Raw genomic sequence first — 13,408 nt, 5'->3', positions numbered from 1 at the left:
AAAGTTTTTATTTATAAAATGTATACAAAATTTAAAATCTTGAATTATTTCTTCTTATTAGATAACTTATGTTTTTCATAACTCCAAATTCTTATAATTTTCTAAACAAAAATATTTTTATTAAAATTAAAATATAAATATAAGCTAAGAAACAGGGTGGTTGTAAAAAAATAAAAAAATAACAATTTATTCAAATATTTAATTAAATTTATATTTAAAATAAAAAATTAATTAAATTAGGTTTAATTATTTAAGTAATTTCAATAAAAAAGTGATTTAATTGGAAAATTTTGAGATGTTAAGAGGGCCTATTCTTTGAATTTATTTTGACCGAAGGAGTGAAGTGTCATTCCAACTTCCAAGTCTTAAGTTAAACCCCCCCCCCCCCCCCCCCCCCACCTTGAATAGTTGCACAAAACAGTTTGGGCCAAACCTTCGGGCTACCCGGCCCAAGGACAGAAGAAACTGAAAAACAAGAAACACCAAATCTCAAGTGGGGAAACCGGCAACTGAAAACCCCTCCAACGCTCCCATCGTTCTCTCCTCTGGTTGGCGTCCGAGTAAATAACACAATCACTTCTCACAACTGAGAAAATCCCATCAACCAATGGCTCCTAAAGCCAAACCAAAGCCTTCACCTTCTCCGTCGCAGCCTCCTCCACCAATCGAAGACCTCTTCACCTCGCTTAACAGACACATCGAACGATCCGAATTCGAACAAGCCGTCAAAGTCGCAGATCAAGGTCCAATTTTCATATTTCAATTCTCTCTAATTTTATTACCAAAATTCTTTACATTTCGATTATTTTCTTACCGTTGCGCGTGAAACATTTCGCAGTACTTTCCACTAATCCCAGCGACGAGGACGCGATGCGATGCAAAGTGGTGGCTCTGATAAAGGCTGATAACATTGACGATGCTCTCTCTACGATTCAATCGTCTCAGAAGTTTACTTGTGATTTTAATTACTTAAAGGTTTTTAATGTTGTCATGTTTTCCTTTTGCTTCCTATTTATGTGCCATAAAAGAAAGTTGGTTAGTTTCGAAGAAGTTTGTTTAACTTCATATCTGCATAAGCTTCTTAGCTGCCATGATACAACCAATTACCTTTGAACTTGTCAGTCCGGGACTTTAGGTGAAGCAATGTGAGCATACATGGATGCAGGTTTTGCTAAACAAATTACAATTCATAGGATATTGCGTTTACATCTGTTACTTATCTAAGTTACTGCCTTGCTGTTTGCATCTGTTCTTAGATAAAATTAAACAGATTTGATAATATTTACATTAAGTTGTAGTATAGGTCTTCTCTCTTAGTGTGATTTCATTATGGCAATCTGAAAACATGTGAGATAATGCATCCAATGCTAATTTGCATTCTGTGGCTGCTAGATTTGCTTGATTTAGGATTATAGTGGTGCAATCAAAGTGTATCTTTAGATGCATTGAATGCACTAAATTTTTATCAACTTCCAGTATTGATTTTGATTTTCCTTTGGCTATTTTTAAATAGGCATACTGCCTATACAGGCAAAACAGGTTAGATGAAGCGTTGGAATCCTTGAAAATCCAAGAGAACAATCCAGCAACAATGCTGTTAAAGTCACAGATTCTATATCGCTCAGGAGAAATGGATGCCTGTGTGGAGTTCTACCAGAAGCTTCAAAAATCCAAGATTGACTCTCTAGAAATAAATTTTGTTGCTGGTTTGATTTCTGCTGGGAGAGCTTCTGAAGTTCAAAAGACACTGGATTTACTTAGGGTGAAAGCTACTAGCAGTTTTGAGTTGGCATACAACACAGCTTGTTCTTTGGCAGAAATGAATAAGTACACTGAAGCAGAACAGCTCTTGTTGACTGCCCGAAGGTAGCATTTTTCTATTTTCTTGCGGATATTCATTATTGTGGGAAAATTTTCTGGTTGTTACCGTTCAGAATTATTGTATCATGACTTTGGAAATATGTTAGCAAACTGCTGCTTAGAATATTTAAGCATGCCATTTGAAATATATACATTTTTTTATTTGTAATTTTTTATTGAAGCAGTCTGTTGTCTCTATTGTCATACTATTACAAATGAGCCATTATAATTACTGTGAAGAGGATGCATTGTCATGATTCTTATGTACTTGATTTTTGTCAGAATTGGTCAGGAAACTCTGACCGATGACAACTTTGCTGAGGATGATATAGAGATTGAATTGGCTCCTATAGCTGTCCAATTAGCCTATGTTCAGCAGGTAAACAAAAGTGATGAAAATATTTTACCTTCTCTTTTTCTTATTATTTTCTTACTCTATTTTATCAAAAGGGGTTATACAGCGGCCAATAACTCAAATCTGCTTGTTCTATCAGCTCCTTGGAAACACACAAGAAGCATTTGGAGCTTACACAGATATCATCAAACGAAATCTGGCGGATGAATCATCATTTGCGGTGGCCGTGAACAACCTCGTTGCATTGAAAGGTCCAAAAGATGTTAATGATAGCCTAAAGAAACTTGATCGCATTAAAGAGAAAGACATGCAAAACTTTCAGCTAGCTCGTGTACTTGACTTGAAGCTGTCACCAAAACAAAGGGAGGCAATATATGCCAATCGGGTGCTCTTACTTCTTCATGCCAATAAGATGGATCAGGTATTCAGTTGGATCATATTTTTCTTTGATTGATTCGTTTTATCTATTCCTACTCTGAACTGAGTCATCCATTTGAAGACTCTTGCTTACTTGATATCTCATAATATGTTGCTGAAATTTTTGCAGGCTCGAGAACTTGTAGCTGCATTGCCTGATATGTTTCCTGATAGTGTGATGCCATTACTGCTTCAAGCTGCTGTCCTAGTGAGAGAGAACAAGGCTGGGAAAGCTGAAGAACTCCTAGGGCAGTTTTCTGAAAAGCTCCCTGATAAATCTAAAATTATTCTCTTGGCAAGGGCACAGGTTGCTGCTGCTGCCAACCACCCTTTTATTGCGGCTGAGTCTCTGGCTAAGATACCTGATATCCAACGCATGCCTGCTACTGTTGCCACCCTTGTGGCTCTTAAAGAGCGTGCTGGGGATATTGACGGCGCAGCAGCTGTCCTTGACTCTGCAATCAAATGGTGGTTAAATGCCATGACTGAGGACAATAAGCTTAGTGTTATAATGCAAGAGGCTGCTTCCTTCAAGCTCAGACATGGCAGGGAGGAGGATGCTTCCCATCTCTTTGAGGAGCTTGTGAAAACCCATGGAAGCATCGAGGCATTGGTTGGGCTGGTAACTACATCAGCTCATGTAGATGTTGACAAGGCAGAATCTTACGAGAAGCGGCTGAAGCCATTACCAGGTTTAAATGGGGTTGATGTGGATAGTTTGGAGAAGACTTCTGGAGCGAAACATGTTGAAAGTGCTTCTTATTTTGAGGTAAATGAAGCACATGGGGAAGGTAAGAATAAGGATAAAGCAAAGAAAAAGAGAAAGAGAAAGCCTAGATACCCCAAAGGATTTGACCCTGCGAATCCTGGTCCTCCTCCAGACCCAGAAAGATGGCTCCCTAAGAGAGAAAGGTCAAGTTACAGGCCCAGGAGAAAGGATAAGAGAGCTGCTCAGGTTAGAGGCTCTCAGGGTGCAGTTGTTAGAGAAAAGCATGACGCAGGTGCTGCCGGTGCCAGTTCTAATTCAACATCAAGCCAGGCAACGAGCTCCAAAGGAGCAGCACAGAACGTTGCACAGTCATCTAAGGGTTCATCAAAGTCATCAAGAAAGAAGTCTAGAAATTAAAACAGGAAGATATCAATTCTTTTAGTTTATGAAACAGTTTCGCATCGTATCACATTTTATTTTTCAGTGTCTTTACTAAGCTGAGATTTTGACTGTTTAATTTTTTGACTTCTGTTCTAACTCCAAGATAATTTTAATTTAGAAGAACCAAAAATCAAGATGGCGAGGATTCGGATTATTATCGTGCTTTAGGGCTCAAGTCATCTGTTCCATTTCACCACTGCTCTTAGTTTATTGTATTGTTTTAGCTTCTGGCTAGCCTCTTGGTGTATTAGCCGGACGAGCTGTTTCTAAGCCTCGGAAGCTTTTGTGAAACACCTGTTTGTTGTGTGGTTGAATCTGATCTCTCTGGTAGTAAAGCAGCTTCTGAGCTGGTCCTTATCGTCTGTGACTTTTATCTTCAAGAATTGCTTTTAGATGCTTCGGACGAGAGGTTATTCTGAACGTGAAGATTTGAAGGATGCCTTTGGCAGCTAGATTAAATACATCTCTATTTTCATCAAGTTAATTCGTAAAATTAAAAAAAAAATTAAAAGAGAGTGCTTTTACGTCACGATAACTTTGTACTTCAACATTAGTCTCCTAGCCTAGCTTACCAAAATTGAGAAAGTAATTAATGGATCTATAATTACATATGTTTGTTGAAACTACTTTGAAGCAAAAACTGGCCTTGAATAAATAATTATAAATGTAATAACCTCTAATTGTTTAATTGATTTTTTTTTTTTTTGGTTTGGGGGGTTAAAAATTGCTTAATTGATTAGTTTTAATCTTATACTTACTAAGTCATTATCCTAATCCCTCTCCTATGTCTAAATGGGTCGGGGCTTGTCCAGATAAGCCGAGGGGCAGCCACAGGTTGTCATGGGCCCTGAAGACACATCATCAATGCTGACACTTCAACACACTCCCTGACATCCAATCTCATCCTAGAACAACTCACACGAGAACGCTCCTTATGAATTCCCATCCGTCGGATGAACATCAAATGGATACGGTAAAATATGCCGCGCAGAAGAAGAAGATATCCACAATAATTGATAGACCGAGAGATTAGGAGGGAGACCCAAAACGCAGAACACAAGGGGGATTCCGGAATCCATCTCCCGCCACTACTTACTGCGAATAAAAAGTAACCCTATTTTTAACTAACTGACACGTGTCGATATATCCCCTGGCCCTCTCTCCCCTTAACCGGACAATTCATTCATCGTTCCCTTTCATTTTCTCACACAAAACCAAAAAAGAAAATAATAATAATAATAATAATTTTGTTTGTCTCTCTCTCTCTCTCTCTCTCTCCCCCAACTTTATTCTTCTATCAGCTCTTTAATTCCGTTTTCCCTTTCTTTCTTTTGAACTCGGTCGACAGACTCACCCACATCGAATCCCCTAACTCAAAAGAGACGAAAACCCCCAAAAAAATTCCATTTTCTTTTTCCAATTTCGAGTCCTAGTTTGGAATCGCGAAAGCTCCTCGATGCCATGCCAATAGCCGAGACTTGAATTTCTCCATCGGTTGCGTTTGTGGGAGTCAAATTAGGGTTATCTTTTTTGTGGTAATCTTGTCTTTCGATTATCGCTAATTCATTTTCTGTTCTCTCCGTTTTAGATTTCTTGCAAACCCTAGCTTTTGATTAAGTGGCGGAAAAAAAAAAAGAAAAAAAGAATATTTGAGTGATTGATTTGATTCTTTGTGTAGATAATTGGTTAAACGGTTTCTTCTTTCACTTTGTAGCTGGAATTAGGTTTTTTAATCTTTCACGGGAAACTCTGTGAAATTTTTGGTGCCGTTGTTTTAGTTTGTCATCAGAAATCGAGGGTTTTCTTGTTAGATTTAGATTAGGATTAGATCTTCCCTAAAATTTTTGTCTTGCCTTTCTTTTTTGCCCAGTATTTTTTCCTTGATATTTCTAAAACAAAAATCAAAAGAAAAATGGAAGAGAAGAAACATTAGGGTTTGCATAGTATTTCATAGATTTTGTACAGAGAGATTGGGTTGGGGTTTGTGTATGATAAAATGGCGTTGAATTTTTCCCATAGACCAATCTTTCCTGGACATTTAACTGAGGATAATTTGGTGTCCCCAATGAGGATTGCTAATGGGTATCTTGTCGAGGGCATACCTGAGAAAAATGGAGATGGGTATGCTAAGAATTGGCATTTGAATCAGGAAATTGATGATTGCTTTGATTATGGGAGGGACAGGGCTGAAAACAGGTGTGGGTCTCAAGAGTCTGTGTCAACGGATATTATTGATCTTTTGCCGTCGGATCCCTTTGGAATGGATATTAGTACTACCTTCACAGCTGCAATTACGGGGTGGCTTGAGGATTTGGAGGTGGATTATGGTGGGTTTCGAAGGGATGAGGTTGGGACAAGTGATGGTAATTGTCAGTTGTTTGCTGGTTTGAATTTCTTTTGGAATAATGCTATGAGGCTCCAGGGTTTTCCTAATAACATGGGTTATGAGCATTATTTGAATGTAGCAAGTGGATCTAGTGAGCGTTTTCAGCCAAAAGAAGTTGTGGAGGAGGTGTCTTGTCATGGTGGTCTTGCATCAACTTGTAATGTGGATGACATGTTTGGTTTTGGGAATGATAATGTCGGTCTTGTTGATCAGCAAAGCGAAGCATTGTTGGAGGGTAACGGGAGCTGTTGTGATGGAGAGGAAGGGGCTCCTCATGCTGCTTTGATTTTTTCTCTTGGTTATCTGGGTGTGCAAGATCTCCTTGTAGTTGAAAAGGTTTGCAGATCTCTGTGCTCTACGGTTAGGGATGACCCCCTTTTGTGGAGGAGTATTCACATTGATCAACCATTGAATGAGAAGATTACTGATGATGTTCTTTTGCAATTAACCAATAGAGCTCAAGGCAATTTGCAATGCTTGAGTCTGGTGGAGTGCCCAAGGATTACTGATGATGGTTTGAAACGTGTGCTGGAAAGTAATCCAAGGTTAACCAAGGTCAGAATGTTTTCACTAATTTTGGTCCATGCTTGTTGTAGGTTTTTTATTTATACCTTGATTGATGCCTTTCAGCTTGCATAATTACTTTCCGTAGGTTTAAGTATTTATATGAGATTTTCCCAATTAGTTTGGGGATGTTGTTGATGGTCGGTATTACATGAGTTGATTTATGCCTTGGTTCTTTTCTATTCATTGGATCTATCATGCTTTTTTGAAAGCGATTGGGGATATTTTGTACGGTTTTATCCAATATCAGTTGATATTGAGCAAAAAGTTTGTGTTTCTATTTTGCTGCTTCAGGTGGTGCATGTTAATTAATCTTGCTAGTTCCATGTTAGGACTGATAATTTGCTGGGCCTTCCTTTGGGGAAGTTAGAAATAATTCATAGTGGGTGAAAATACGGATGAAAACTTTTTGGATATTGCCTTTGGATTTTTGGTGAATCTCGCTTTTCAGATGTCATTAAAACAATGACCATGCTTATATTCTTGTTCTGTTTTCCATTTTAAATATAGATGAAAACTTATGTACTATTAAGTCCTATTATCTGGGATTTGGCAGTAAAATGATCAAATCATTGTCATGGTGCTAGTTGAATGTGTGCATACTCTTCGCTTCTTTTTAATCTTTTTCTCCTTGCAATTTAATAATGTGCTAAATATTGTTCTCCTTCTTGCAACTCGCAACAGCTGAGTGTGCCTGGATGTACAAGACTCAGTATTGAGGGTATTGTGAACAGCTTAAAGGCTTTCAAGTCTATGGGTGCGCAAGGTGTGAAGCATCTGAGGATTGGTGGGTTGTATGGAGTTACACAGAAGCATTTTGAAGAGTTGAAGTTCTTGTTGGGTACAGATAGCTTGATGCAGCAGAATACTCACAAGCCACATTTCTACCATAGAGGAAAATTGTATCTGTCCTGTGAGGATGACCGTGCCATTGACATTGAAATGTGCCCGAAATGTCAGAATCTGAGGTTAGTTTATGACTGCCCTGCTGAGGGTTGTCTCAGAAAAGAACAGGCCTACCCGTTATGCAGGGCATGCACACTTTGCATTGCACGGTGTGCTCATTGTGGACGATGTATTAATGACAGTGAGTATGAGGAAACATTTAGCTTGGATTTGCTTTGTTCGGATTGTGGGAAGTGCCAAGACAGGCAGGTTAGAAGGGACCCTACTACATCTGTTGTTCTCAATGAACCGATTAGTGGCCTCTGTCTTCAGGGCTAGATATTGGTAATTGCTTGTCTTCTGGTTTCACATTTGGCCACCGTCTTCATGGGTAGATATTGATAATTGCTTGTGTCTTCTGGTTTCACATTGTGTTTGAGAAATTGTATGAGTGGTTAGCTGGGTAGGCAGCTAACATATTGCTCTCAATCTAACTTTTATGGCCTTCTTGGTCTGCTGGATGAGTCTGGTTCCACCAATTGGTGGGCTGTCCTCTTGGGGCTGCAATTAGTCATCTGCTGGGTTTAATGTTCTGTGTAGTGAGGGGGGTACAAAAAAAGAAAAAAAGAAAGAAAAAGAAGTAGATGAAAAAACAAATGAAATAACATTCCAAAGAATATGGAGTTAAAGGTTGTAATTGCTGCCTTATGTCCAGGACACAGGATTTCACCGTGTCCCGGCAGTTCAGTTGCAACAGCACTTGACAAAGTGCATGCTCTAGCACATAATAATGTCCAATAAGGAATAGACCGGTCTGCTCATGGATGTTTGAAACAGACAAGTGTGTTGCCATCAACCTGGGCTTGTGGTGTTGTTGTAAAGTTCGTTGGACCTGACCGTTGTGCGATGACATCAGTCATCCCTCATGAACTCAAATCCTCCTTTGTTGAAGCAAGCTTCTACTAATTTGTCAACCAGGAGGCACGATTTCTCCATTGCCTGATAGATCTGCATTGATTAATCTTCTTGCTGTGCAGTAGCTTCTTGTGTGTTCTGTCTGGGGATGCAGTACTTGGGGTCACTTGTTTTATTGGACCTCTGAGCTTGGGCTAATGGATGTTTTACATCCCCTGTTTTCTGTACCCTGGCTTGCTTCATGAATTCTGACTATAGTTTATTGTCATTGTGTGGTGATTGGCATCATCCATCATAGTATGGGGCTTGTACTTGTTTCTTCCATGAGGAAGATTTTATCAGTCTCCTTTGTGAATTTCTACTTGTATGCATTAAATGTCACCTAGAAAAAGGAAAATAAAAGTACAGACACTCAGACAGTACTGTTAAGATTTTATTGTTCATCAGAAATTGTCCTTTCTGTTGTGTTAAAAATTTAATAGCAATGCAATAAACTTTCTTCAGCATCTCCTTACTGTTCAATGTTAGGATATAGAGCTCAGCTTGCTAATGCTCTTGCTTTGTATCAGATATTATTAGCATATGTTTATTATTCTTGAATGCTTGCATTTATGATTTCTTTCTAAAAAGCAGAAATAACAATTTCAGGGGGGAAAAAAAAGAAGCAAAAACAACAGATGATTGACTACAAGTGTTGTTAAACATCTTTGCTGATCTTGAACAGCAATAAAGTGAAGTGAGTTGAATCTCCTGTTGGAAGTAATATTTATCAGTTTCCATTCTTTTTGCTTTTAGAGGTTCATATCTGGCTAACAAGAACAAATACATCATGCCTGTTGAAACTGGAAACTGTAATTTATAGATTAGAATGAAATGGTGGTAACTCTGCAGTTTCCTTGGCTGCAAGGCGAAATATCCTGCCTTTTAATTAGGAAGACGGGAGGATGTTGTATTGTTGATATATACAACTTTTCATTATAAACTTCGTTGTCTTTTTCCTTTTTTTCATTTGTAGTTGAACTTTGAGAGTTTAATCCATCTATGAAGATGGAGTTGTTAACCGAAAATCAGTAACCATTGCATCCTGGATAACCAAACATTAGTTATTCAAGTGGTTCTTCTGTGCCAATCTGTTCTATGTATATATATTGAGACAAACACAAGTTTAATTCTCTACTGGTAGCTTTAACATTGCCTCAACAACTTTGTTATCTCTTGCAGACCTTTGTTACAGGAGTATGCTGCAGCAAAATGAACAACAAAGACTAAGAATTTTCAATCAAGATTTACCTGTGACAATCCACATAATGCAAACTTTTCTCTTACGCACCATGCATTGAACTTCACCCTTGAGGGCATCGATCTTGATCGACAACGAAACAAACCCTTTGCTAATAATCTATCAAGAATAATTGGGAAGAAAAGAAGTGAAAGTTTATTATATTTGTTCCAAACCTTACAGAGGAAAACTTACAACAAACAACAAAAGGCAAAAGGAAATCGCGGGTGGAAGGCAAAAGAGAACAAAACCATTGACACCAGGAGCATATGATTATAACACTCCCCTGAAATCGATTATTCAAATGGTATTATTTTTCCTATCTGATATCATTTGTAATCTCGAATAGCAGATACAGCTTCTAAATGAACAAAACAAAATGATAATAAACATTTGTTTCACACATGAGAAGTTTTGGTAATGCTATTGTTGAAGATGGATGAGGGCAAGAGTAAATCCTTAGCATTGGACTTTCATTATTTCTCCGGTTTCTTGCGACGATCTTTCATCCACCCGAATAATTTCCCAAACTTGCTTTTGGATTCATGCTTCTTCTTCTTATCTTTATCTGATACTGGCAGAGGGTCAGGGTTCTGGTAATCCCATTGATCAGCCCAGGATAACCCATTATCCATCCTTCTTCTGTTTCCTAATCTCCCCAACTTTTGCCTGAATAAACAGCAGCTGCTAGAAAATCAGCTTTAGTAATTTCTGTTAACTGCCATTTGCCTTTTTTTAACTCATTTGTTAATTGTCACGAACTTCCGTTCATTCCAGCTAAGGTGGGTAAAAAATGTTAGTTATGTTGGATTACCGGCTTTAGAATTTTTTCTTTTCTCTTAGCGGTCATTTCCTTAATTTAACCAAGTTTATGTTCTGCCAACCTGAATAATTAGGCAATAGTTGGTTATATTCAACAGCAGATTGAAGAATCTGTCTCTCAACAAACCCCAGTTCTTAACTTAGACACATCCTTTTATTTGACATAAGTGTAAATTTGCTAGAAAATAGATGATTTTGAGAAAGAGGGCTGTCCCTTCCTTGACAGAATTTTGACTTGGTCTGCCATTACAATAACAGAACCAGCTGAAATATATACATGCACGCTGAACCTACATATTTGAAGAATCATGAATTCGAAGCCGTTCAAGTTTTGATGGGTTTTTAATCTTTTTAAATATTACCTCTCTTTCTAAGGCAAAGAATCATAAAGCAAAAGCTCTCCTAAAGCTTTTCAGTCTATTCGTCCACCTGTCACTCGTCCTCCAGCACATAATTGAAAATAAGTGGTTTACAAATCAAAATTAAAGATCACAATGGCAGCCAGTTGCTTAGCTTTCCATTTAGGTATGTCATCTGAAAAATTCAACATGACCCGCAATCTCCTTGCACAATAATTTTGACTCACTGGCCAACTTCAAGCTCTTTACAATTGCAAGCCCTGTAAGTCTATGAGTGGATGTTGGATCGTATGACGTGGCCAACTCTTCCCTGCCCATTGACAGAGCTTCCTTAGCAGGAACAACATTCTCCCACCAAAATTCCTGTAAAATCCCATGTATTAGCTCCCAATAATCACGTCGTCTAATGACGCGAAAAATTGTGCTTCCATTTGGTGTCCAGCAATACAAATCAACCCACTCTCTGTCCAGTATTTCCATTTGACCCTGCACTTGAGGCATGTAATAGAAAGGCACGGTTGACCAGGGCAGAGCAATCTCGGGCTTTCCCTTGTTATATGGACACTTCACTTCCAGGATGCCACCTCCTGGAAAGCAACCAAGAAGACCATCTGGAGAAGCCCCAAGCCAATCTAATTGCTCCTCTGCATGGACTGCAAATCCTAATGAGCTCACATCATGACCAGTAATGCTTTTGTACCTATCTATAGCTGCTGCTTCATTCAGCACACCCCACTCCATAGCACACCTTTTAGAATTTTCAATAACTTGTGTCTCCAAGGAAAATACTTTCTCATGCCAGAGCTCGGAGCGACGTTTTCCCTTCCAAAAACCCAAGGCAGTACTGAAGGTGCTAGTGGTTAGCTTATCCCTTCTAAGGGCAAACCATTCATCAGATCGCTGGAGCATATCATTCTGTGTTACGCAGGCAACCACCGCTAGTGATGAGGGGGGGCGAACCACAAGAGAAGCCACAGGAGAGATCAGCGAGGCCGACCAGGTGGAAAAGTTTCTGTAAATTGCACTTCCACACCTTCTCTTTTGAGACAGAGGTCGTCCTACTTGATGGTAAATGCTGCTGCATCTTGTTAAATAGTCATTGCTCATTGCTGAGAGGATCAGGCAGTTGATGAAAAATTTATTTGGTTGAAGGATCCTACAAAAGCTGCAGACTGCTGGAATGGTTAGTAGATAATTCAAGATCAAATTCATGATGAAAAGAAAAATTCCATTACAACCATTCGTTAGAAAAGTCGTATTATACAATCAAGCATGCGCACTGGATCCTTCTGACTACGAAGAGAATTCAAATTTTCCCCAATACTGATATATAGCATCATACAAGAAATATCTTTATCATGTCAAATGAAAATAAAAAAAGATTCCCATGCAGAAAGTTAGACAGTTTAATCTAAGTTTCTTATCCCAAAAACACAGCAAAAGCAAAAATATTTTACCCACCGCAAGTTGTAGTCCAAGTCAGAATTTTCGTAAACAATGCCACGCAGAGCTAAAGTAACTAAAATGAATCCAATTTCCCTCCAAATAAACAATAAATGAGAGAACTCACGACTCTAAAAGCTCAAATAAGCATACCCAAAACTCAATTCAGTTGAAAAACAACTAAATGAGAAAGAAGCTGAGTACACTAATGCGAGGTGTTTGATAAAATACCTGAAAGAGACCTTGAGTTGCTAAAACCGATGATAGCAGGCGCTGAAACTGTAATACTTGAAAAGGGTCTTGCGCATGGATTATTTAAAACGATGGAAGCTCTTGATTGAAAGCAAGAGACCTGAATCAGATTCAACATGGTTTGTTGCTTACGGTTACAGGCATTACTTCTTGTATGAATTTGGCAAACTGTTTATTTAATCGTCGTTCTCGATTCGAATGGATTTAAGATGTTTTCTAAGCGTTTTAGGGGTTTGTTTTGTCGTTACGACCTCATGTTACGGACGACATTTCGTACTGTTTAAATAATATTTATGATGTCGTTTAGAATTACTGAATATAGATGGCATGTAAATTCATATATGTGACAGTATGGGTAATGATATAATTATAAATTTTTGTATAAATTAATATGATGTTAATTTATTAGTTAAATTAAATATCTCTTGATTTACATAATTTATTTATATTATTTTATATTTTCATTCAATTAATAAATTAATATCATATTAATTTATATAAAATATATTTATATAAGAATTTGTGACTGTATCATCATTCATTGTAGTATTGTTAACAGATTTTGATTGATTTATTCAAATGAAATTAAATATTTAATTATTCTATATTTGTAAGTATTAATAAATTTTAAATAAATTAAATTAGCTATATATAAACACTTTGAAGTAATCCATGTACATTAGGACTGCCCTGGACAGATATTTTGCAGCATTAATGGTAG

The 13,408-nt window shown here is 37.9% G+C and overlaps 3 protein-coding genes across 3 annotated transcripts; 2 read left to right on the top strand and 1 right to left on the bottom strand.

Moving 5' to 3' along the window:
* Window positions 1–456: 456 nt before the first annotated feature.
* On the top strand, window positions 457–5,185 carry LOC102613098 (uncharacterized). The gene is made up of 6 exons (XM_006483964.4): window positions 457–743; window positions 839–975; window positions 1,514–1,866; window positions 2,143–2,239; window positions 2,355–2,636; window positions 2,763–5,185. The coding sequence occupies exons 1-6, from the start codon at window positions 608–610 to the stop codon at window positions 3,756–3,758; spliced, it is 2,001 nt and encodes a 666-aa protein (XP_006484027.1). The 5' UTR covers window positions 457–607; the 3' UTR covers window positions 3,759–5,185.
* Window positions 5,186–5,281: 96 nt separating this feature from the next.
* Window positions 5,282–9,038, top strand: LOC102613392 (F-box protein SKIP14). Its single transcript, XM_006483965.4, has 2 exons — window positions 5,282–6,723; window positions 7,417–9,038. Exons 1-2 carry the CDS (start codon window positions 5,779–5,781, stop codon window positions 7,954–7,956), a joined length of 1,485 nt encoding a protein of 494 aa, XP_006484028.1. The 5' UTR covers window positions 5,282–5,778; the 3' UTR covers window positions 7,957–9,038.
* A 1,906-nt stretch (window positions 9,039–10,944) lies between these two features.
* LOC102613683 (uncharacterized) lies at window positions 10,945–12,957 on the bottom strand. The gene is made up of 2 exons (XM_006483966.4): window positions 12,667–12,957; window positions 10,945–12,164 (listed from the first exon to the last, which is right to left on the bottom strand). Exons 1-2 carry the CDS (start codon window positions 12,803–12,805, stop codon window positions 11,164–11,166), a joined length of 1,140 nt encoding a protein of 379 aa, XP_006484029.1. The 5' UTR covers window positions 12,806–12,957; the 3' UTR covers window positions 10,945–11,163.
* Window positions 12,958–13,408: the final 451 nt, after the last annotated feature.

Source organism: Citrus sinensis, chromosome 4 (assembly GCF_022201045.2).
Source record: "Citrus sinensis cultivar Valencia sweet orange chromosome 4, DVS_A1.0, whole genome shotgun sequence".
NCBI lineage: Eukaryota > Viridiplantae > Streptophyta > Magnoliopsida > Sapindales > Rutaceae > Citrus > Citrus sinensis.
This window is presented reverse-complemented; position numbering and strand designations above follow the sequence as displayed.

Bases quoted from the DNA above. Each gene is read 5' to 3' on its own strand.
- LOC102613392 (XM_006483965.4), top strand. From the start codon at position 5,779: ATGGCGTTGAATTTTTCCCATAGACCAATCTTTCCTGGACATTTAACT. The intron at 6,724-7,416 runs GTCAGAATGTTT...AACTCGCAACAG, and splicing joins GTAATCCAAGGTTAACCAAG to CTGAGTGTGCCTGGATGTAC.
- LOC102613098 (XM_006483964.4), top strand. From the start codon at position 608: ATGGCTCCTAAAGCCAAACCAAAGCCTTCACCTTCTCCGTCGCAGCCT. The intron at 744-838 runs GTCCAATTTTCA...AACATTTCGCAG, and splicing joins CGTCAAAGTCGCAGATCAAG to TACTTTCCACTAATCCCAGC. The intron at 1,867-2,142 runs GTAGCATTTTTC...GATTTTTGTCAG, and splicing joins CTCTTGTTGACTGCCCGAAG to AATTGGTCAGGAAACTCTGA.
- LOC102613683 (XM_006483966.4), bottom strand. From the start codon at position 12,805: ATGTTGAATCTGATTCAGGTCTCTTGCTTTCAATCAAGAGCTTCCATC. The intron at 12,165-12,666 runs GTATTTTATCAA...CCATTCCAGCAG, and splicing joins CAACTCAAGGTCTCTTTCAG to TCTGCAGCTTTTGTAGGATC.